Source organism: Mercurialis annua, linkage group LG5 (assembly GCF_937616625.2).
Source record: "Mercurialis annua linkage group LG5, ddMerAnnu1.2, whole genome shotgun sequence".
Taxonomy (NCBI): domain Eukaryota; kingdom Viridiplantae; phylum Streptophyta; class Magnoliopsida; order Malpighiales; family Euphorbiaceae; genus Mercurialis; species Mercurialis annua.
The window spans coordinates 40059937-40083266 of record NC_065574.1 but is presented as its reverse complement, the minus strand read 5'-3'; the positions used below and the strand labels follow the sequence as shown (position 1 = coordinate 40083266).

At 34.0% G+C, this 23330-nt stretch overlaps 1 protein-coding gene across 2 annotated transcripts; it reads right to left on the bottom strand.

Moving 5' to 3' along the window:
* Positions 1–6746: 6746 nt before the first annotated feature.
* Positions 6747–15641, bottom strand: LOC126680578 (protein argonaute 4A-like). Of its 2 annotated transcripts, XM_050375722.2 has the most exons (22): positions 15461–15637; positions 14795–15260; positions 14490–14714; positions 14270–14406; positions 14089–14186; positions 13903–14000; positions 13592–13763; positions 13365–13481; positions 13033–13140; positions 12839–12901; positions 12654–12767; positions 12403–12571; positions 12132–12247; positions 11894–12031; positions 11353–11480; positions 11171–11236; positions 9609–9672; positions 9391–9502; positions 9223–9296; positions 7548–7642; positions 7337–7368; positions 6747–7229 (listed from the first exon to the last, which is right to left on the bottom strand). In XM_050375722.2, the coding sequence occupies exons 2-22, from the start codon at positions 15250–15252 to the stop codon at positions 7054–7056; spliced, it is 2760 nt and encodes a 919-aa protein (XP_050231679.1). In that variant the 5' UTR covers positions 15253–15260; positions 15461–15637; the 3' UTR covers positions 6747–7053. The 2 variants fall into 2 exon arrangements, 1 of the variants encoding a protein (XP_050231679.1); XR_007641233.2 differs by lacking the exons at positions 6747–7229; positions 7337–7368; positions 7548–7642; positions 9223–9296; positions 9391–9502 and adding an exon at positions 9931–10071 and having other exon boundaries at positions 9629–9672; positions 15461–15641.
* Positions 15642–23330: the final 7689 nt, after the last annotated feature.

Here is a 23330-nt window from a genome sequence, read left to right as displayed (position 1 = left end):
ACTAATAAAAAAACTGTAAAATTTATTAAAAATAATAACTAACCTCTTGAAGATTACGTATTTTCCGATAAATATTAATAATAAAAAATCCAACCGCTTCAACAATTTCCACCGGTAAAAAAATATTCCAACTTCTTCACGCTACACCAATATATAAATCCTTGTTAAAAAATTAAAATTAGTAAATATTAAATTAACAATTATTTAATAATATTATAAAATTTTATAAAATTTACCTTATATTTAAAATCTGAAATATTTTGGATTAAATATTTGAGAGGTAAAGAATTTAGAGAGAAAATGTTGAGAGAGACATTTTTTTGAGTTTATCTAGGTGAGAATTCGAGTGAATTCTCACCCCATTAATAGAGGAGCTGCTCGCCAAATGATTTGGCAAGCAACTCTTCTGAATTGATTTCCTGCCAAGTGGCAGGGAATCTTGACCAGCTTTAATTTTGGTTCAGCAACCAACATTAAAGCTGGTCAAAGTAATTAAAGCTGCTCGTCAAGTTGCTCGGGATCAAAGTTTAATAAATGACAGCTTACCAGCGCACATTTTTATTATTTTCTAAAATCTATTGATATTTACACATCTAAATACACTAATAAAAAAACTGTAAAATTTATTAAAAATAATAACAAACCTCTTGAAGATTACGTATTTTCCAATAAAAATTAATAATAAAAATTCCAACCGCTGTAAAAAAATATTCCAACTTCTTCACGCTACACCAATATATAAAGCCCTCTGTTAAAAAAATAAAATTAGTAAAAATTAAATTAACACTTCTTAAATAATATTATAAATATTTATAAAATTTACCTTAAATATAAAATCTGAAATATTGTGTATTAAATATTAGAGAGGTAAAGAATTTACAGAGAAAATGTTGAGAGAGACTTTTTTTTTTTGAGTTTATCTGGGTGAGAATTCGCTGCTCGCCAAATAATTTGGCAAGCAACTCTTCAGAATAGATTCGCTGCCAAATGGCAGAGAATCTTGACCAGCATTAAAGCTGGTCAAAGTAATTAAAGCTGCTCGCCAAGTTGCTCGCGATCAAAGCTTAATTAATGAAAGGTTACCAACATACACTTTTATTATTTTCTAAAATCTATTGATATTTACACATCTAAATACACTAATAAAAAACTGTAAAAAATATTAAAAATAATAACTAACCTCTTCAAATTACGTATTTTCTGATAAATATTAATAATAAAAATTTCAACTGCTTCAACAATTTCCACCGGTTAAAACATATTCCAACTTCTTCACGCTACACCAATATATAAAGCCCTGTTAAAAAATTAAAAATTAGAAAAAATTAAATTAATAATTATAAAATAATATTATAAATATTTATAAAATATACCTTATATATAAAATCCGAAATATTGTGTATTAAATATTAGAGGTAAAGAATTTAGAGAGAAAGTGTTGAAAGAGACTTTTTTTTGAGTTTATCTGGGTAAGAATTCGAGTGAATTCTCACCCCATTTATAGGGGAGCTGCTCGCCAAATGATTTCGCAAGCAACTCTTCGATTTGGCAGGGAATCTTGACCAGCTTTAATGCTGGTTCGGCAACCAAATTAAAGTTGCTCGCCAAGTTGCTTGGCGAGCAGCTTTAATTACTCTTAATCAACACATGGGTGCTGATTAAGAGCTGCTCGCCAAATAATTTGGCGAGCAGTAAAAGAATTGTACCTGCTCGCTAAGTCATTTGGCGAGCAGGTACGAATACGGTACAAAATAGGAAAAAGTAAAAAACACGATACAAAATGGGAAACACAATTTGAGAAATAACCCCGAGAAGGAAGCTGATCACTGTAGAAATTGAAAAGAGAGAAGATCATCATGGATAATTTTTGTAAAAAGATCAGAAGAAATGGCGTGGTGTAAAGAGATATGGGTATTAGATGTAAGAGTTTTTTAGACAAATTACGGGCTTAGCCCATAATAATTTGAAAGATACGGTTATGAGTTTCATTTTGAAGGAATGCCATATTTTCTTTTTTTTGTTGAATAATAACTTTTCCTTATTTTAGAAATATAATTGGAAATTTGAAAGATACGGTGGTTTATGATTCAGAATTGCATGTCTTTTGTGCTGCGAGATTCTCGCCTTTAATTCCTCCATTTTCTCTAATAGAGTAATAGATCATTCAAACCTTCCTCTTCAGTTGTCTTTTGTTCTAAAATTCGAATTTCGCAATGGTAGAAATTAGGTCAAGTTCTAAAGAATCCCCAATTAAAAAGCTTTCTATTCCCAAATCAAAATCACAACCCCGAAAAAGAAAAATTAATTTCATTGAAGGTCAGACATCCATGAAAAAGAGTAGAGGTAAAATCACGATGATGAAGATGACAGTGATTTTGAAGACTTCGAAATCACCGAGAATCGCAAGGACAGGGGCGTTCTTTCTACTCTAACTGAAATCAAGGTATTTTTTTGGTTATTTTATTGAGTTCCTATTAGTTATAATTTTATTTTTACGAGTGTATTTTTTTTTGTATATTGAAAAATTATTCCAGTATGACTGTTTTTTTTTTGTTAATGTTTGTTTATTCACATTTGTTATAGGTTGTTAATTATCTTGCTGTTAATTTATTGAGTTGTTTCTTAATAATTTTTCTAAATCGTGTTAATTTTTTTGTTGTAATTCAATTGTTCATTTTGTAATTGTTTGTTAGCCATAATAAATAATTAGGTGTATTCATTGGCTTTCAAGCTCTTTGTGTTTGATGTGTTTGTTTTTAATGTTTCCAGATATAGAGCTTTCTTGAAAAAATGTTGTTGTTTTTTCAACTGCTTGTTTGAATATTGGTTTTTACTATAGGGTTTTGCTAGTGTTTCACAAAAAGTTGGCCTATTACAATGTTAAATCCTTCTAATGGTTTACCAGATATTAACCAAAGGTTAACCAGATTTTACAATCATAGGTTTATTATTATTTAACCAGAAGTTGGCTTAGGACACTATTAGATCTCACTAATGGTCTACCTGATGTAAACCAAAGGTTAGCCAAAATTTATAAAATAAAATGTTTACCAGGCACATACCAGAATTTGACATAGGACACCAACAGATTCTACTAATGGTTTACCAGATGTACACCAATGGTTAGCAAGAATTTACAATATAAAACTAGTTTGAACAATTTGTTGTTTTTAAATTTTTATAGAAACTGTTAAAAATTGTGTTTGTTAATCATTCAAATGCAAGAATGGGATTATTATATTAAGCCTCAAGAACATTTTGCAGTCAAAGTTACTCATTTTGTTGGTTCAAATGTCATTACAAACATTAAAGACATATTATCAGGACATCTACATGACTACTCCATTTCTATTGGTTCAAGTGTCTGACCTGCCAAATTAGAGGGACAAGTAAGTTTTTTTGTATTTTGTTATTTTTTACGTACGGCTTTTTCTAATTGTTTTTTTTTGTATACAGTGATTGCAGAGCTTTTGTGTTGGCGTTTGTGGAGCATCTCATCCAGAATATATAAACCAATTCTAAGCAATTTTAACATTGAAAACTATCGGAAACGCATCAAAACCTTGTTTTACAAATATGGTAATATGAAGCTTCAAGACAACATTGATAGCGACGAGGAAGTTGAAAAGAGACCATGAATTCAGATGTTGATAGGACAATCGGATTACATTTTGCTGTATTGCTTTGAATTCTATAATTTTTATTATATTCTGAATGTTGTTTTGTGTTGGTTTTGTTTTGTAACTGGATATTTACACATCAATTGACTAATATGTGAAATCAGTTTGTGTACACTCTATTTTTACTAGTAAGCTTTTTATTTTTTTAATTAATATAATGTTGGTTAACCTGTTGTGTACTTTTAGTTAACCATTGGTTAACTAAATGATTTTATATTTTTTAGCTACTAATTGTTGGTGAACCATTTGTATATCTTATAAATAATGGTGTTTAAATTGATAACACTTATACATAGCAGTTATATTTTTATTTTGCAGAATAATACTTTATTACACAGTTACTAAGTTATATATAAATAATAAATAAATATAATGTTGGTTAACCAGTGGTGTACATTCAAAATATAGTTGGTTAACTAATAAAAAAAATTTCTTACTAAATGTTGGTGAACCAATTGTATACCACTTATAAATAGCAATTATATTTTTATTTTGTAGAATAATATTTTACTACACAGTTACTAAGTTATCTATAAATAACAAAATTTTCTCACTATTGAAAATCACAATATAAAATATTCTGTGATGCCACTTCAGTTACATTGACTTTTATTTATTATCAACAATGTCTAGTAGTATTTTAAATATTATCATTTCTGCAAAATAAAATATTCTTTTAATTCAAATAATATATTTATTCAATCACAAACAACATACAAATGTTAGTAATTGAGTTAATAACTTGCTGCTGAAAACTTAGTGTTCCATTAAAACACTATTAGTATACTATTAGATAACTTAATTTTTTAAAATAATTTGTTTATTAGAGCCTGAATTTCTAATATAAGGAGGACATGGATAAAATTCAACATAAATTTGTTTTCAATCTGCATATAAGGAACACTAGTGGTAGACTTCAACTTTTGTTCATATATATACAAATATAAAAGAAAAAATCGGTTTTGCAAAAATATCTACATAAACAATTTCTCATTCAAAATTCAGCTACGATCAACGCATTTTAACAGTGTTCTTCATTGTTAACATATAACTATTTCCAATAAAACAATGAATTTAGTTGATCGATTTGTTATTCAAGTTTGATTTTAAAAGATAAGATTCCATTCATCGTACTTGAATTTGATTCCTTCTAATGTGCTGATTGTTTTTATTCTTATGATCGGCAATTTTCAATTTTTCTCTTTGAATTATCTTCTGTCTTCCATGAAATTGCTCCCTGGATAACTGTTTTCTGCATTGATCTTCTTCTTTTATGTATGCGTTGATGAATCTTCAATTTGAAAAGATTTTTATTTCAATGTTTGAATTGATTGTGCGAGACATTATAGGAGAATATTAGATTTTCAGCTGACTATTACCTTCTTTAATGATCACGTATTTTCTTAATTTGAAAAAGTTAGTTTTGCTAAATAAAAGGTGGACACAGTATCTTTCAATTTTTAAAGTTATCTCAGTATCTTTGGGAATATTGTTGTATGTAGTGGGTATTCCTTAATTTTTCTCTAGATGTAAAGAGTTTGATGGGCATGTCAATTTGTAAAAAAAGTAGCATGTAAATTAAACAAGGGAAAAGGTATAAAAATGACCCTGATGTTATGCCCGCATCTCACATGTGCCACTAATGTTTTTTTCGTCTCAAAACTAGCCTTAATGTTTCCAAAAGTGAGCATTTAAACCCTTCCGTTAACATCAGTTCATAACAGCGTTAACTTAATTTGACGTGGCATCCAAACAAATAAAAAAATAATTTTTAATACATTTAAATGCCAACTTGCCAATAATAAGCAATTAAAGATAAAAAATCTAAATCCACCTCATCTTATTCTTGTTCATCCATCTCTTTATTTTATTGTTTATTTTCAATTCTAACCACTACAGTTTCTCCATTCTCGTTTGCGACGACATTGTTACTGTTCTAACTACTACACTCCACGATTATCACCGGTTTACCGGCAAACGAGACTCCGATTTGACCAAATCGGTTTTTCCGGTTTTTTTAGGAAGAAAAAGAAGCAGCAACATAAGCTGGAAACCGCAACGAGTTTGACGACTCAGTTGACAGCAACTTCGGCTTGTTTAGCTCATTTCCTTAAACAAAGATCGAACGGTTCTCAATCCATCAAGATTCTCTCTCCGAGCTCATCACATTCACATATTGAAATCTCTGTCTTCCATTAAAATCAGTGGTATTTCTATGCGTTTGTTTTTTCCCTTTAAAACGGCGCGTTTTATATCGTCTTCTTCATTATTCTGAAAGACTAATAAAAACTGTGTCGTTTCCGTTAATGTGTGAAGTGTTTGGTTCAGTTTCCGCTATGAAAATTAGAGTTGATGATGCTGCAGTTAATTAGTGAATTGAGAAAACCTTGGGTTCTTGACCATCGGATACACCTTCATGGTGGTTTGATGTTGGTGGTTCTTGGTTCTGATAACATAAGAACTCGAAATGGGGCAAGATTGTTCAATAATTAATAGCAAAATGATGGAGACGATGCTAAAGATTCCTTTCTTGACAAAAGATGATGATGGGTAATGTTAGCATAAAGAAAATTGAAGAATGGTGGTTCTTGAGTCTGGTTTGATTTCAATAGAACCCCAATAATATTAATAATGAGTTCTTGAAGATGAGAATTGTGTATATATTCATATTTATTGTAAATTAGGATATTAAATTGGGAAATCGTTTTGAAGATGGGTAACTGGCAAAAATGAATGCCACATAGATTAATGGCAATGACTTTTTCAGTGCCACATAAGCCAAGTTAACGATTAAACACACTGCCATTAGTCGAGGGGTATATTTGTTCCATTTTGTTAACATTATGAGGGGGTTAGGTGAGCCACAGGATAAACATTAGGGACATTTTTGTACCTTAACCCATTAAACAATGATGCCCCTGCGGTTACTTTAATTTTGTGCTCTTGCATGCTTACTACAGTATTTCTTTAGTTTAATACCCGATTGTTGCATGATGACCACGGTATTTCTTGTTAAAATCGTTCAGTTGCTATTAGTTAGTTTTGTTTTGGCTTTGTCTCTTATCCTTGTCTAGAAAGAAATTATCTTAAAATCATTAATGGTAATTCCTAAAATTCAGGATCCCGGCACTTCAATAATTTGGGGCAAATTACCAGATGAGAATTACCAGCTGCAGGTCCAAAAACTAGAATTAAGCAGTGAGCACATGAATCAGCAAAATCCATGTAAGCCCGGCAAAAATGACACCTTGCACATGCTCTAAAAACTACTACCAGTCAGCAAACTCCTTGAGCTATCCCTAGCTACATAATCACAAAATCTAACATCCATCACTACGACAGTCGCAGCTTGCAATTCCATCAGACTTGTTTCTTAGCAGAAGAACATAGAACTGCACACGTTCTTATGCAGCAGAGGTAGCTCCGGGACAGGGGTAGGTCCGGAAGAAGTCACTCCTCCATGGCTTGAAGATGTCTCAGACATGTCTTCATACTTCATAAACAGTGATACTTGAGTTGCCGCCAGGTGAGCATAACGAACAGGAGCAACTGCAAGTAACAAATCATTCATTACCACAATTTCAGCTACACCAATTAAGATCATAACTAGTTTCTTAAAAATAAACATATTCAGGCAACGGTTTGAAGTTCATTACCTACAGATACTGCACTTGTGCTTCTCTGGTACCTGCAGATTGCAGCGCTATTATTATACGGCTTCTTTAAGATGCATACTATGGTTACTTTCTTCATTTATCACCATCAATGAATAATAATTACTTTCAACCAATGGTTGGTTGAAATACACAAAGTAGACCAACAACAAATTCCCCTATTTTTAAATAATGAAGAAATAAAGAAACTTACACATAGGATAGAGAATGCACAAGTTCTTGCAGATCGTCAGCTGAAAAGCCAATCTCATCCAACAGAACATGGTAATGTGTTGGCCTTGTTGTCCCCTAAGTGATCATTTAAAAATGGTAATAATGTAACAAAAATCAGGAAAAGAGCTGTGAAAATAACAAACAAAATATCTTCAACTTAATTTACAGAAAAGAAACAGTTTATTAAATCACCAACTTCCGTTTTTTAATTAAGAAACAAACCACGATATAGAGGGAAACAAAATTACAAAGCTCCAACACAATTGTGCCTAGAGAAAATACCAAATTTTGTGGTTCAAAACCTCCTAAATGTACCAGATAATCCAATAGAACGCCAAAAGGATCATTTTCTTTTTCAACTTTCCCACTCCAAGATACAAATTGCTTCTCATTGTTTAATCTATCTGGTTGATTACATAGTACTAGACCATGAGTTTATCTTGGATAAACTTAGAACGGATAGATAGATAGATAGATATAGCATCTAAAATAGAACTGATAGATATGTATTCAGGAGATGAAAGACAAGCAATACGGTGAGGCAATTTTTGAATCTTAAGCACAACTTTAGAAATACTATAAATGTGTGCTTAGCATTACATGTGGCCCTCAACTTTTGTCACCTCATGACCATCCATGCTGCTACAAGTAAACTAATCTAGCCTATGGCTATCAACATCAATTCGATTAATAGTGACACACAAAGCTACTAGTAATTTTAGTCCGCCCTTATATGCTGCCTCTTTACAATGACTTGCAAAGCTCAGGTTAACTACCAACTGTTTGAACCTTACAAAACTATTACAAAAAATCTTATTCATTCACCTTAAAGTCATCATTTAGCCACGTGTAGAATTCAAATACAAAAAAATTCATTTAAACCCCTCCTCAGCTCTTTCTAATGCTTCATTAAAAAAAAAACAAGCGCGACGGTGTTTATGACCCCAATATAGTATTAATAACTTTTAGCACAAAAATTGGCATGGAATCATAAAATTTCAGTCTGAAAAATGCACAAATTCCATGGAAGGCAATGACAAGAACATATATCATGTCACAAATGGGCAGCTAAAGAAAGAAAACTGAATGTATGTACACAACAAAAAAGATAAAAGTAGCTGAAGAAGTTGTCAATCATTGCACAGGTGAACAGCGGATTACTTTTAATAGTATGAAACACTTGAAATATTGGGGAGAAGGAAAAACAAACAGAAAAAAATAGTGTATGTCAAGAAATTATCTACTATCAACTCACAGATAGTAGGACTAAAATATTAGACAATGAGGATTCATACACCCAACACCTATCAGGTCGGGTCAAACTTTTGTCTACTTTTCTAGTGAAGTGAACAATGAAAATTAGCTGAAAACCAGCATCAGATTTAGCTTTTAAGCTTAATACATCCTTGAAAGTGCTACTGGTACACTATTAATAGATAAAATTCAGTATTAATCTAGAAGACAGGTTCTCAGAATATACCGTAAAAAATCAATAATTGCATATCCCTGGGGCTGGGTCTTAAAAATCTACCATGCAGAATTATAAATTGTCCATTGAATATTCCTATATGCTACGTTCCATACATTGACAAACAACCAGCAGTATCATTCAATTCATTGGTAAAATTAATCAGAGCAAGTTCTGAGTTACTCACAATCATCCCAGCTTGTGCACACAAATAGAAATCATTACTTTTCGGGTGACAAACGCCACTGTCTACAACAGTTCCTGCATATAGTAAGAAGTTGCTCATCAACACTACTAAACACATGTGATACAAGTACAACTTGTAGTTTTCGTCAGTAAAATTGTGAATCCAAACCTGGAGGCACATTATCTGGAGATCCGGTTTGGAAGAACTTAGTGTGGTGATTTTTTTGTGCTACAATCACTGTGAATTTAGGTGACCAGTTCTCATCGAGGAACTTGCAAGCCTAATATAACATAAATTGTCAAAAATAAATGCCGGCCTGCTAATCCATCGATCAATTACAATTAAACAACTTCACATAATTGGGAGAACCGGTAATAGCAACAGACCTCAATGATTTGATTCAATTCAATGTTGAGGACTTGATTAAACTGCGATTCGCTAACTCCATCCCTATTTAATCATTGGGGCAAGAACAAGAAGATGACTAAACAAATACTAAAAGTAAATCACAAGAATGCCATGACATGCACTAAAACTTGAGGGGAACTATTTGGATATATCAGAACATCTGTGAATGGATTTCAATCACAGATATGAAGGTGTAACAATAATCACACTATCAAATTAAAATGGCTAATGCTACACAAGCTTCTCTCTTCCATTATGGGAATCTATACTGAAATAGGCAAGTTCACAAGCATATTGTACCTACAAAGTCAGGAGAAAAGTCCTCTCAATGTGGAGCGAATTCCAAATTAGTTCAAAATAAGTTAGGCTTTTAAACACAATCATTAGCTTGATGATAGCATCATTATCCAGCCATTGGCACAGTTACCACGAATAGAATCCCTGTGGGGAGTTTGTTGGCGCCAAAGTCAATAAATTAGAACAGAAAGGAAAAAAAGACAATAGCCAACCAACTTCTCATATCAAGAATATAAGAAAATTTTAGCTTTAAATTTTTTGTAGAAAGGGATAAAGATAACCCCTTTAATACAGCTTAGCTTCACCACAATACAGAATCACTAAACTTCAAAACATAACAACAAAATACTCGAATCTTTGACTTGATTTCAGGAACATTCAAATTTCAGTAGAACCCGGCTGGTTTTAAAATGGCAACCAATCACATTCTTTTAAGCGAATAGAGAAAAATGTGAACGTAACAATATAAATGGTGCAAAAAAAATGAACATAATGAAAGATAATCAAAGTTAAGTGATTCATTTTGTATCAAAGTAATAATTGTAGACAGCACTATGATAAGTTGAATTACTATTAACATACATATGTTCAACCAAACTAATACCTCCAACATGTAAACAAACCATAATTATTTGAGACAATCTTCGCTGTCCATAAGTTTGTCACAAAATAAATAAATACTCATGAAGTATCAAATGTGAAGTAGAAACCTAATACTTATCTACCAATACGGGTACTTACCCCTCAGCTAGCACAAGAAAGAAACAAAATGATGAGTGGAAATTAGGTTAGCACCCTTACCCCACTTCCTCTTCCCAGCCCAACCATCCCCTATAGTTTTAGCCTACAAACTTATGCCAATTTAGACTCTCCGACATACTATACATATGATGTGAGAAAATAAAAGAACATTTTGCATGCTTTGCAAAACTAGCAAACAGATGCAGAAGACCCACCAATTATAAAATCAGACAACAATTTTGCAATCACCTATTTATAACATTTTAAGAGCAAGTAAGCAACTATCCTAGACCAACTATGTCTTCCAATTTTATCACAACTGTATCAGCATGGCATACTCAGCAGCACTGCAAAAAAAAAAAACTTCCTTTTTGTTTTACTACAAGTACACGTTCTGACTCTTGAAAATTAGTTCAACAGATTATATGCAAATGCTGAAACAAAAAGGAGTGGTTAACCAAGCAATAAAGAAACGCAATCTGTAAATGCAAATGGGTTCAACCTGAATATGATGATTTGAGCAGGCTTTGTCTGACCAGAACTCCTGTAGAAGTCCAACAGCAATTCCCTGCAAATCAATGAATTTACACATACCAAAATGGCATTCAGCTAAGAATAAATATCATCATATCAAGCACTACAAGAAGAAACATTTATCCAAGTTAGTATGGAGACATAACACACCTGATTATCCCAGTATCTTCTGTTCCCACTGGTTTGAAGAGGGAATCTATCATCTCAAGCTTTGGTGACTGATTGTGAACAGATGCTCTATAACGGGATAGTAGTGGCCAATTCCTAGAACTGACTACCTGAATATATTAAACAACAAGAAACAAAAAAACAGGGAGACAATTGTTGATGATTAGGATAATATACACAAAACATACTAAAGTTACCACTTTTTGCAATCAGACCTAAACGTTAAATTTCACTTCAGCTCTATAAGTGCTTAAAAACAACTCCATGTGGCATTTATTATCATCTCTGAATCTTTTGCAGTCAATGAAAAATACATTTATTTTCCATTTTTCTCCTTAATCTCATATTATAGTGTATCCAAGAACTATCAGGACTCTGATTGTTTAAAAAGTAACCTTTAGTGTAATTAACCCATATTGATATCGCCAACCAAATCTAATTTTAACATGCATTTCAAAAATTCCTAAGCAATCTGAACATCATAATATGAGAAAAAAATTGAGCTGGAAAGCAATTGTACTACCGCAGCAATGGATGGAACATCAGATTGTCCAGCAGAACCATGTGAAACATCCATACCAAAAATTATTGTAGGAACCTTTGAAACCAACGGGATGTTTCGTGCTTGTTCACCAGCCAACATAGTATTCAGTCCACCAAGCTGCCCATAAGCAAAAAAGTGGAAATGCTCAAATAGTCCGCAGTTGCAAATGTCAGGAAACAAGAAGAGAGGTGCAAGATTACGTGCCAAGTTAATTCACCTTGGCATTTATCTTCATGAGAACATTTGTTATATACATCTCACTAAGTCTATTGGGTGAACAAAGGCACTGGTTGAAAATTCCAAATTCTGCAAGATTCTTTCGTTTCCAGGGACCTTAATCAAAGTAACTAGAGTAATCAGAGAGAATATGATGTGGCGTAGCAGCAAACTAGTTTTTTTTTTGTGCACAACAATAAAAATGTAACAAGAAGATCAGACATAACAAGCAAAAAAATATTGAAATAAAGTAAGTAGAAGAAAACACCAACCATATATGTCAGAATTCTTCCTGTCAGGAAAAACAGACAGAAGGAAGTGAGGTGGATCAGCAGGAAATCTTGGCTGTACTTGTTCAAACATCTTCTCCACTCGAATATGAGGTGGTGCATTTCGAAATTGAGGATCCTCTTCAAAAACGTGCTCTGGGGGACTTACCATCTACAGAAGACCAGAACAATGGGATGAAATTTACACCAGAATACAAGATTTTACAAAGTTCAACATTAGACAATAAACTTACAATCCCTTTCATTTCTCCAATTCGACATAGATCTCGACACAGACCACGAATATCACAACGAGCTGAAAAGTTCACCACCGCCCAGTTTTCAATTTTAGTAGGTTCCGCAAATCGCTGTTCGACAAGAAAGTGTACTTTAAGATCACTAAAATAAAATTTAATTTATAAAAATATACAAAGATCACCTTATTATTAAAGGTCCACCGTGCATTTCTTGGAAATAAATCCTCTCCATTTCCTACTTTTAACTGTCACCAAGAAAGTTAGGTTGTTGTAGGAACTCTAAGCCATAAAGCATACAATACTAAACATTGATCTCTCTAGACCAGGAATATAGTGAAAATATAAATATATATATATATGTATGTATATATGATACCCTTGGGGCAGATAAAACACGGCCATCAACTTTAGTAAAGCTGCTGCTGATAGTAACACCACAAGAGCGCAATGTGGGATCTGCACCATAGTTATTGCTTTTCATAACCTGCAAAAAATCACTAATTCAGCCCCCAATAGATCATAACCTCTATATGAAATACTCAAGGCAAGAACATTACAGAAAGGAAAAAGGAGCAACTCATTGGCCTTATAGAAAATGTGTTGATTTGTAAACTATCTTAAGATAATAGAACTACAGATACTAGCGCAACATTAACAATTAGGCACTCGAATTTAACAAAAGAACTAAAGCAATGAAAAGTAACCTACATCAGTCAAGATTCTCATCTTCTCCTGGGGCTTTTGTCGTGAACTTTCAACTAACTTAGACCTCTGAATAACAGATAGTGCCTTTGTGTAGCGTTGCAATGGAACCAACGAGCACAGCTATATAACAAGCACACATGAGTTATGCAGAGTAGAAGATTAATTGCATTTGTGCCAATAAATCTGTTCAGAAACACAGCCACACATGTAAAGTAAGAATAGCTCATCACCTCAACGGGAAAGAAAGTAGGCCTTTTAGGCTTGCCCACATTGATGCAAGGCAAATCACCAGAGTAACGCAAGTCTATGCGACGATGATTAACAAAATAATCATAAACTGTAATATCAATAACTTCATCACCACCATTTTCATCTTTCAGACTTTTTGATTTCAGTGAGAATCTACAATATTGAGAAGTGTTATAATAAGGCAGTTGCATACGAGAAAGAAGTGAACAAGCAGAAAGTGGTTTGCTGTGCTGATATGTTTGCCAGCATATCAGCTGAAAAATGAAAATATGGTCACAGGGCTACTACTCACATCTGTTCTTTACAAGGATTTTCACTCAAGCCAGTGATTTTGAACTCTTGATTGGTGGGTGATACCCTTATCCTCAAATTTTTCAATGTCCGTTTAGCCTATAAACAAAAGCACGGAACAAGCTTTTCAAAATGGTAAAATGGTTGCACTGGAATAAGGTCACAACTTTAGAACAGAACTTTTTACCTTTGACCAATCAATCTGGAAAGGATTCGATACACGTTGATTTCCTATGAGGAAGTCAACAAGTGGCCCAGGCTGTATTATAGTTGTAGTTGACCCATCTGCGATTAAAGACGCCATAATCAGTATTGCAAACAAGCTTCCCAAACAATGTATCTCTAATAATTAGGAAATAAGATGTTACCAATATTTAGAGACAATCCGCCTTGTGTGACTCTAAAACTCGAATGAAATCCTCTGCATCCGAGTACACCACCTTCCAGATCAACACAGCTCCTTGGATCATTGTGAAAAAACGATTGACGGACAAGAAGGCAGCCCCTGCAAGGATAGTGCTTTTGTTGTAAGGAGGTGTAGCTAGAACATGAATGATTTAAATGAAACGAATTTCGATTAGGACACACTGTTTTGCTGCATGCTGCCTGAGAATGATATCTAGGACTCTGATGGCTTCTTGAGAGTTCTCGGATTCTTGACCACACAGAGCAGCTTTGATAGACTGCATTGGAATCTTGCCAGCAAAACTAATCTCGACTTTAAAAGTTTTAGAGTGGAATGCGCGCTTGATCCTTTTGTTATCATTCTCACTAGGACTTGCATTACCACCAGGACTGCCACCGCCGTTAGCCCTTGAAACAAATAATAAAGATGCATCACCAGCAGGCATGTGCAGAATATGTAAAAAACAAAAGCATGGAAATAGGTGTACCTATTTGACGACAAATTATCAAGGAAGACGGTGAACTCCATTTTGTTGCGCAGAAGGGAACCAACGGTAAACAAGCTGTTCTCTCCGTCGTAAGCAAAATCCTTTCCGGCGAGATCGGAATCATAAGTCTCGCGAACCTTATCAATGACTCTTCTGCCGATGCCTTTGCCATCGACAGGGCGGCCATCCTCGTAAAAGAGCTTGACGCTGTAGTGGAAAAAGTGGGCAGCAGCATCAGAGGAAACACCAACTTTAAAATGGTTGGTTAGGAGTTGAATCCTTTGTCCTTTAGAGCCAGTACCACGGCGGGCCATGGGAACACGTTTAGGCTTAGAAACCTCGGGAACCACATCAGGTGGGATGATGGGCGGAGGTGGAGGCAGAGTCTCCGGCTCTACATCAGGTGGGATGATGGGCGGAGGTGGAGGCAGAGTCTCCGGCTCTTGAGGAGTTTCCATATTAAAACCTAGAAAGGAAACAGTGAACAAAAATGCATCCTTTTTAAACTACAAAAACTGAAGCAAAACATTCAAAAATGAATACCAAAGATAGCTCCTTTTTTATGGTTAAAAAAAACCCAGAAAAGTTGAAAAGTTGGAGGATCGTCATCTTGTCCAAGAGAAGACCAAAGGGTTTTGATGCATTTCAAGAAATTAAAAAGTTTACCTGGCTGGAGTCTTTGGAAAACCTAGAAATGAAATGGGAGAGAAGGGTAGGGGAGTAGAACTAGAGAGTGTGAGAATAAATAAGTAGAAATTAATCAAAAAGAGCACGGGCCGACATTTGGACACACACCAGGAGAGGTGTCGCTGCATCAACTGATGTTGTACTCCAAATTCTCCTCTTTTTTGTTTTCTACAGCCCCACTCAATTGTCCTTATTACTAACTTTTAACTTCTCTCATGTTTTTTTTGAGGAAATTACACCATTTATCAAAAAAAAATAAAAAAAATTATAAAAATATATGTTGACTTTTTTCATTTACAAAAATATTAATAATATTTATAAAAGTACCAAAAAATAAAAAATAATATCAAACATACGGTGTATACTGTGGGTATAATGTTAGTATACTAATAAACTAACATTATATCAACATTGTACCAAAATTATACCAATATTATACATACTGAGATTTTATTAATATTAAATAAAAATTTACCAAAATTACATCAAATCCTATACTGAAAATTAAATTAATAATATACCAAAATTATACCATCAGTATACCAAGAGTATACAAATTTTCTAGTTCATTACCAACTATAGTGAAAAATACACATAAAAAAAAATACATGTTATCAACTAGAAAATATATATAAAAATTTATAATCAATATACCAAAAATATACTGAAATTATACCAATAATAAATCAAATATTATTTTTAAATTATCTGATTTATAGTTTTAATATTCCAAAATTATACCATAATTATACCGACATTATACAAATCGTACTTTTGTAATTAATTTTCATTTTTTGATACTTTTGTAATTAATTTTAAATCAGTCGTATTTTTGTAAATAAAAAAAGTTTATAGATATTTTTGTAAATATTTTTAAAATTTTAGGTACTTTTGTCATCGTTCCTTTTTTTATTTGTTACGTATTAATTAGGCTAAATCTAGTTTGAGGTCTCTTAACTATATATTTTTAGTTCATTAGGGTTTTAAAAATATTAATAATATTAATAATATTTACAAAAGTATAAAAAAATAAAAAATAATATCAAACATACGGTGTATACTGTGGGTATAATGTTAGTATACTAATAAACTAACATTATATCAACATTGTACCAAAATTATACCAACATTATACATACTGAGATTTTATTAATATTAAATAAAAATTTACCAAAATTACATCAAATCGTATACTGAAAATTAAATTAATAATATACCAAAATTATACCATCAGTATACCAAGAGTATACAAATTTTCTAGTTCATTACCAACTATAGTGAAAAATACACATAAAAAAAAATACATGTTATCAACTAGAAAATATATATAAAAATTTATAATCAATATACCAAAAATATACTGAAATTATACCAATAATAAACCAAATATTATTTTTAAATTATCTGATTTATAGTTTTAATATTCCAAAATTATACCATAATTATACCGACATTATACAAATCGTACTTTTGTAATTAATTTTCATTTTTTGATACTTTTGTAATTAATTTTAAATCAGTCGTATTTTTGTAAATAAAAAAAGTTTACAGGTACTTTTGTAAATATTTTTAAAATTTTAGGTACTTTTGTCATCGTCCCTTTTTTTATTTGTTACGTATATTAGTTAGGCTAAATCTAGTTTGAGGTATCTAAACTGTATATTTTTAGTTCATTAGGGTCTCTTAATTTAAATTTGATTTTTTTGGGTCCTTAAACTTTTTTTTTGGTTTATCAAGTCCTTCAACTTTTATTTGTCTTTCTCATGTCCCTAATTGCTTATTTTTTGGTTCATTTGGTCCTTAAATAGATCTTCTTTTAAAGACCTAATAAACTAAAAAAATAAAAGTTTAAGGACCTGAGAAAATCAAATAGAAGTTGAGGACTTGATGAATCAAAAAATGAAAGTTTAAGGATTTGAGAAGCCAAATAAAAATTAAAAAATTTGATGAAACAAAAAATAAAAGTTTAAGAACCTTAAAATGGGTTTAGCCTATTAATTATTCTAATCGTTAGACTCATTTTTTAGTTTCTTTTCAAAGACCACAAATATAGCCTCATTTCTACTCAAAGCCCACTTATTTTCAAGAAACTCATGGTCCGATTTGAACCCATTATAGCGATCGTGCATGGAAAACTCTGGCAGTGTGCATGTAAAGTTATAAACGTGGATAAATAGAAGAGAGTCAGCTTGAACGGGTCGGCCAAGGACGTAACAAATAGCCCCCCTACCCCTCCGCCCCCGCGACTTCGAACGTCAATTCACTCTCTCTGCTGTCTGATCCTTTTCCTGATAATGCTAATGAATTTTCTATTATCTCCCTACTGCTTTTTGGACTCTCGAGACCGGCGCAATTCGTTAGTAGGAAAAGGGCAGGTAGCAAGTGGGGATAATTTCAAGAGGTTAAGAGCTGCTTTTATAAGTTAAGAGGTCATTGACAACTATTATCAATACCAATTAAAGACATATCTAGCTCGACGATCAGATTGTAATTTGCAGCCTTCTTATGCTTTGTAAATATGAAAAAAGCAACAATCCATATTTTCTTCCTTGAAATCAAAACTCTATTCATATACTGACACCTACGGACTACTGAAGCTCTAGGGGCTTGTACTTTGTGCAAGTCAAAAGACTTCCAACACAAAGGAGATGATCTGTCTGATCCGACTCTGATTACCTGAAAAACATCAAAGTGAGGGGGGTCAGTATTTTGGGAAATACTGAGTAAGTTTGCATATTACTAATGGTATTATAAAAATATAACATCGCATGCTCAAACACATATAAATCAATACATGATATAAGAAAAAAATTGTCATGACCCAAATCTCATGGGCCGAGACCGGCGCTAGGGAATGGGAGTGGTCGCTCCGAAACCCGTAGCAAGCCTAAAAACGTAAAATAATTTTTCGCAAATATTATTCGCGATGCGTGACATACTCATAAACACGTGTCATGCACTGCGGATGCCGGGTTATACATTTTCCTCCGGCAATCACAAACAGTAATAATGCAACAAGCATAAAGCATCCATAACTTTAAACGTTAAAGTTATATTTACGCAGATTGAAATACAAAACATCTATTTATTGCAGCTTTAAGAGTAAAGTACCGTTTCTTTACATACTTTCAAAAATATCAGACTTCTGGATCAAGGATAGAAGTCCGCTGCTTCAAAAACTTATTTCACCTGAGAGGGAAAGCTGTGAGGGGTCACTATACGGGAATATACTGAGTGAGTTCATACATTTACTAATAAGTATTCGTATAAAACACAAAACAATACAATAACGTTTAAATCACATTAGCCAAGTACAAGATCCAATTGAAACCCTAATCATCGAACATGCCAAACGTATGTAATCTAATCATACTGATCCAAATGGTCCAGCCCAGGAGTACCAATAACTCAATCACGTCAGCCGCGACCAGCCTCTTATACCAAGTGGTGGGTCCAACCCACTAGATACGGGGTTCAGGTTACTTTAACCGAGTTCTAGCTCGTATCACGTTCATATATCCAACTTCTATATCTGTATTCATAATCAAATATACAACTGTAATAAAATCAAAAATGTTGATCATACGGTCCTACTGCCCCGCCCAATAGGTAGCACATTCCATCATATCAATACTGGTTTCAAACCAAACATATATGTCTTTCATGTAAAAGCATTGTATTGATAACATTCAATTCAAATGAAAAGCAATATAAAATATTTGCTTGTTTAAATACTTTAAAAGTAAATTTATATAAACTCACGAAAGCGCTATCCAAAAATACTTCGGTGCTCAGAAATGCAAGTTTCCCGAGCTCCTGGTCCAGCTGCTTCTTGCCTCGCCGGATCTAAAATGATTTCAAAACATTTGACTCACATCAGAATCCTATTCTAAGATTAACTCTAGACTCGAGACACGACAAGACACAAAGCATAAACTATCGTGCTTCAAATGTAATCTTTTCCGATAAACGAATCATACTTCTTTCGTTTCTTAATACTTCTCGATTCAATTCCCGATATAGAATATAGGTTTTCTTAATAAAACCAATTGATATCCATAATCTATCTCATTCCAAACTATTAGTCATATTTCACTCGTTTAACGTCCGAATTTTGCCTTTTGGAGTCTAGAAGTTAATATCGGGTTAAGGAATCGTCGGAAGAGGTTTTCGGACGCCATTCCCTTCAAAAATGGGGAGGTGCACGTCGTGAACCTCCATTGGGAACGTCGTGCCCCTGCACGACGTGCTCTAACTTTAAGCCCGTCGTGGGCACGACCCCGACAGGTTAAAATGGCCATTCTGACCTCCTAACTCGACGTTTAAACACCCCAAATCATCCAAATAATCAAAATATCAATTAATCTAACCGGAAAACGCAAGTAAACACTTAAAACAAATCAAAAACGAAAACTTCGATACAATCTCGCCGTAACCTTAACGCTTTAACCAAAAATCTATCAAATAAACTCAAATAAACGGCAAAACGACATGCTTATCGTGATTTGCCATTGAAATACGATCGATTCGAGCTATAGAACGTTGAAAACGGACGAGATACAGAGATCGAGCGAGAGAGACAAAGTTACTGGCGATGAAGGAAAAGAAATGAAACTTATATTGGCTAATTTGCACTTTGGTCCTTGAAACTTTTCAAAAGTTGCAATTTAGTCCAAAACTTATATACGTCCAAATTTTAAACGGTCTCCGATTAACTCGAAACTTTTACCATAAATACTATAAAATATTTCGCGGACTTTGGCAAAATAATTATTAGTTCGGGATTGTTATTCTATTTTATATTAATTTTCTAAGCTTTTTCCTCAAATCCCGCTAATCCACTTAATAGAAATTATTATAAATTCTCGATGTAATTAAATTAAATTCATTTTAATTCAGTTTATCGGAATTCACGACACGTGGCATGACTTAATTATCTTAATATATTTGGGGTATTACATTCATCCCCCCTTAAAATAAATTCGTCCTCGCATTTAAAACTTTAGCCACGTATCTTGAATGAATAAGTACGGATGTTTTTGCCTCATATCATCTTTTGTCTCCCATGTGTATTCTTCTACAGACTGACTCCTCCAAAGAACTTTCACCATCGCAATCCTTTTTGTCCTCAGTTGTCGTATTTGCGTGTCCACGATCTGCGCTGGTTGTTCTTCATATGTTAATTCTTCACTTATATCCACTGCTTCTGGTTGAATTATTCGAGAAGGATCCGCTACATATGTCCGAAGCATGGAAATATGGAAGACAGAATGAACTTGCGACATCTCCGGCGGCAAGTCAAACTTATAGGCAACTGAGCCTATGTGTTCTATGATCTGATAAGGTTCGACATATCTTGGAGCCAATTTTCCCTTCTTTCCAAAATGAATCACTCCTTTCATCGGTTATACTTTGAGAAAAACATAATCTCCGATTTGAAACTCAATGTCTTTCCTTTTAGGGTCCGCATAGCTCTTCTGTCAACTGAAAGCCGTATTCAAACGTTTCTTTATCAATGGTACTTTCTCGGAAGTAATCTGGATGATCTCTGCTCCAGTTAGCTTTCACTCACCGACTTCATCCCAACAGATAGGGGATCGACACTTTCGCTCGTACAATGCTTTGTAGGGAGCCATCTCGATGCTCGAGTGGTAACTGTTGTTGTAGGCAAATTCGACTAATGGTAGATACGTAACCCAACTACCTCCGAAATCTAATACACATAGTCGAAGCATGTCTTCTAACATTTGAATCGTTCGCTCAGACTGGCCGTTCGTCTGAGGATGAAAAGCAGTACTGAAGTTTAATCGCGTTCCTAGCGCTTCTTGTAAGCTTTTCCAGGAGTGAGAGGTAAATACAAAACCTTTGTCTGAAACGATTGACACGGGAACTCCGTGTAAGATTATAATCTTATCAATGTATTCTTGAGCTAACCTCGCCGCATGATAAGTCGTCTTGATAGGTACGAAGTGCGCTGACTTCGTCAAACGATCCACGATTATCCAAATGGAATCAATACCTTTTTGTGTTTTGGGCAGTCCGACTACGAAATCCATCGTGATTTGTTCCCACTTACACTCTGGGATGGGTAACGGCTGAAGGAATCTACAGGGTCTTTAATGCTCCAATTTGACTTGCTGACAAATCGGACATTTCGCTACAAACTCTACGATGTCTTTCTTCATTCTGCTCCACCAATACATTGCCTTGATATCATGATACATCTTCGTAGAACCAAGATGAACGCTATAGATCGTTCCATGAGTCTCTTCTATGATTTTCTGTCTCAAGTTATCAATATTTGGTGCGCACAATCTATTTCCATATTTCAATATCCCGTTAATGATACTGAAATCTTGACTCTTTCTTTGTTGTGCTTCCTCATTTAGATGCTTTAATTGAGGGTCGTCTGCCTGCAACTCTTTGATTCGGTATATCAAAGTCGATCGTATAGTTAGCTGAGCTATCAGGTTTCCAAGAGATGAAACCTCGAATATTACTCCTTGGCAAAACATCGTGTGGATTTCTTTGACTAACGACCTCCTCCATGTCGTTGCAATATGCGCGAGACTTCCTGCCGACTTTCTGCTTAATGCATCCGCTACTATGTTAGCCTTGCCCGGATGGTATTGTATCGTACAATCGTAATCTTTCAATAGCTCCATCCACCTTCTCTGTCTGAGGTTCAACTCTCGTTGATCGAAAATGTACTATAAGCTTATATGGTCTGTAAATATTTCGCACATTGCGCCGTACAAATAATGTCTCCAGATTTTTAGCCCAAAAATTACCGCTGCTAATTCTAGATCATGTGCCGGATAGTTCATCTCATGTTTCTTGAGCTGTCGCAAAGCATACGCGATTACTCGGCCATGTTGCATTAGGACACATCCTAATCCAACTCTTGATGCATCATAATAACCTGTGAATCCTTTCGTTCCTTCTGGTAGTGTTAAAACGGGACCTGTCGTCAAGCATTCTTTCAGTTTCAGAAAACTGAGTTCACACTGATCTGTCCAGTTGAATTTAGCATTCTTCTGAGTTAATTTCGTCAAAAGTACAACGATCTTCGAAAAATACTGTACGAATCGTCTGTAGTATCTCGCTAAGCCAAGGAAACTTCAAAATTCCATAATCGATTTAGGTCGTTTCCATTCCATTACGACTTCGATCTTTTTTCGGATCAAATTTAATACCGCTTTGAGATACCACATGACCCAAGAAAGCTACCTCCGTTAGCCAAAATTCACATTTAGAGAATTTGGCATAAAGCTGATGTTTTTTCAATATCCGTAGTACTATCCGCAGATGTTGCGCGTGCTCCTCTTTTGTACGCGAATAGATCAAAATATCATCGATAAACATGATCACGAATTGGTCCAAGTACGGTTTGAATACTCTATTCATCAGATCCATGAACGTTGCTGGCGCGTTGGTCAATCCAAACGACATAACGAGAAACTCGTAATGTCCGCATCGAGTTCAAAAAGAAGTCTCCTGAATGTCATCATCGCGAATCTTTTACTGTCGATAACCTGATCTTAAATCAATCTTGGAGAAGTACTTCGCTCCTTGTAACTGGTCGAACAAATCGTCGATTCTAGGCAATAGATACTTGTTCTTAATTGTCACCTTGTTCAATTGTCAATAATCGATACAAAGTCGAAGCGATCCATCCTTCTTTTTCACGAACAACACTGGTGCACCCCATGGGGATACACTTAGTCTAATGAAGCCACGATCAAACAACTCTTCTAGTTGATCTTTTAACTCTTTAAGTTCTGCGGGAGCCATACGATAAGGAGGTATTGATATTGGCTTCATGTCGGGAGCCAATTCGATACATAAT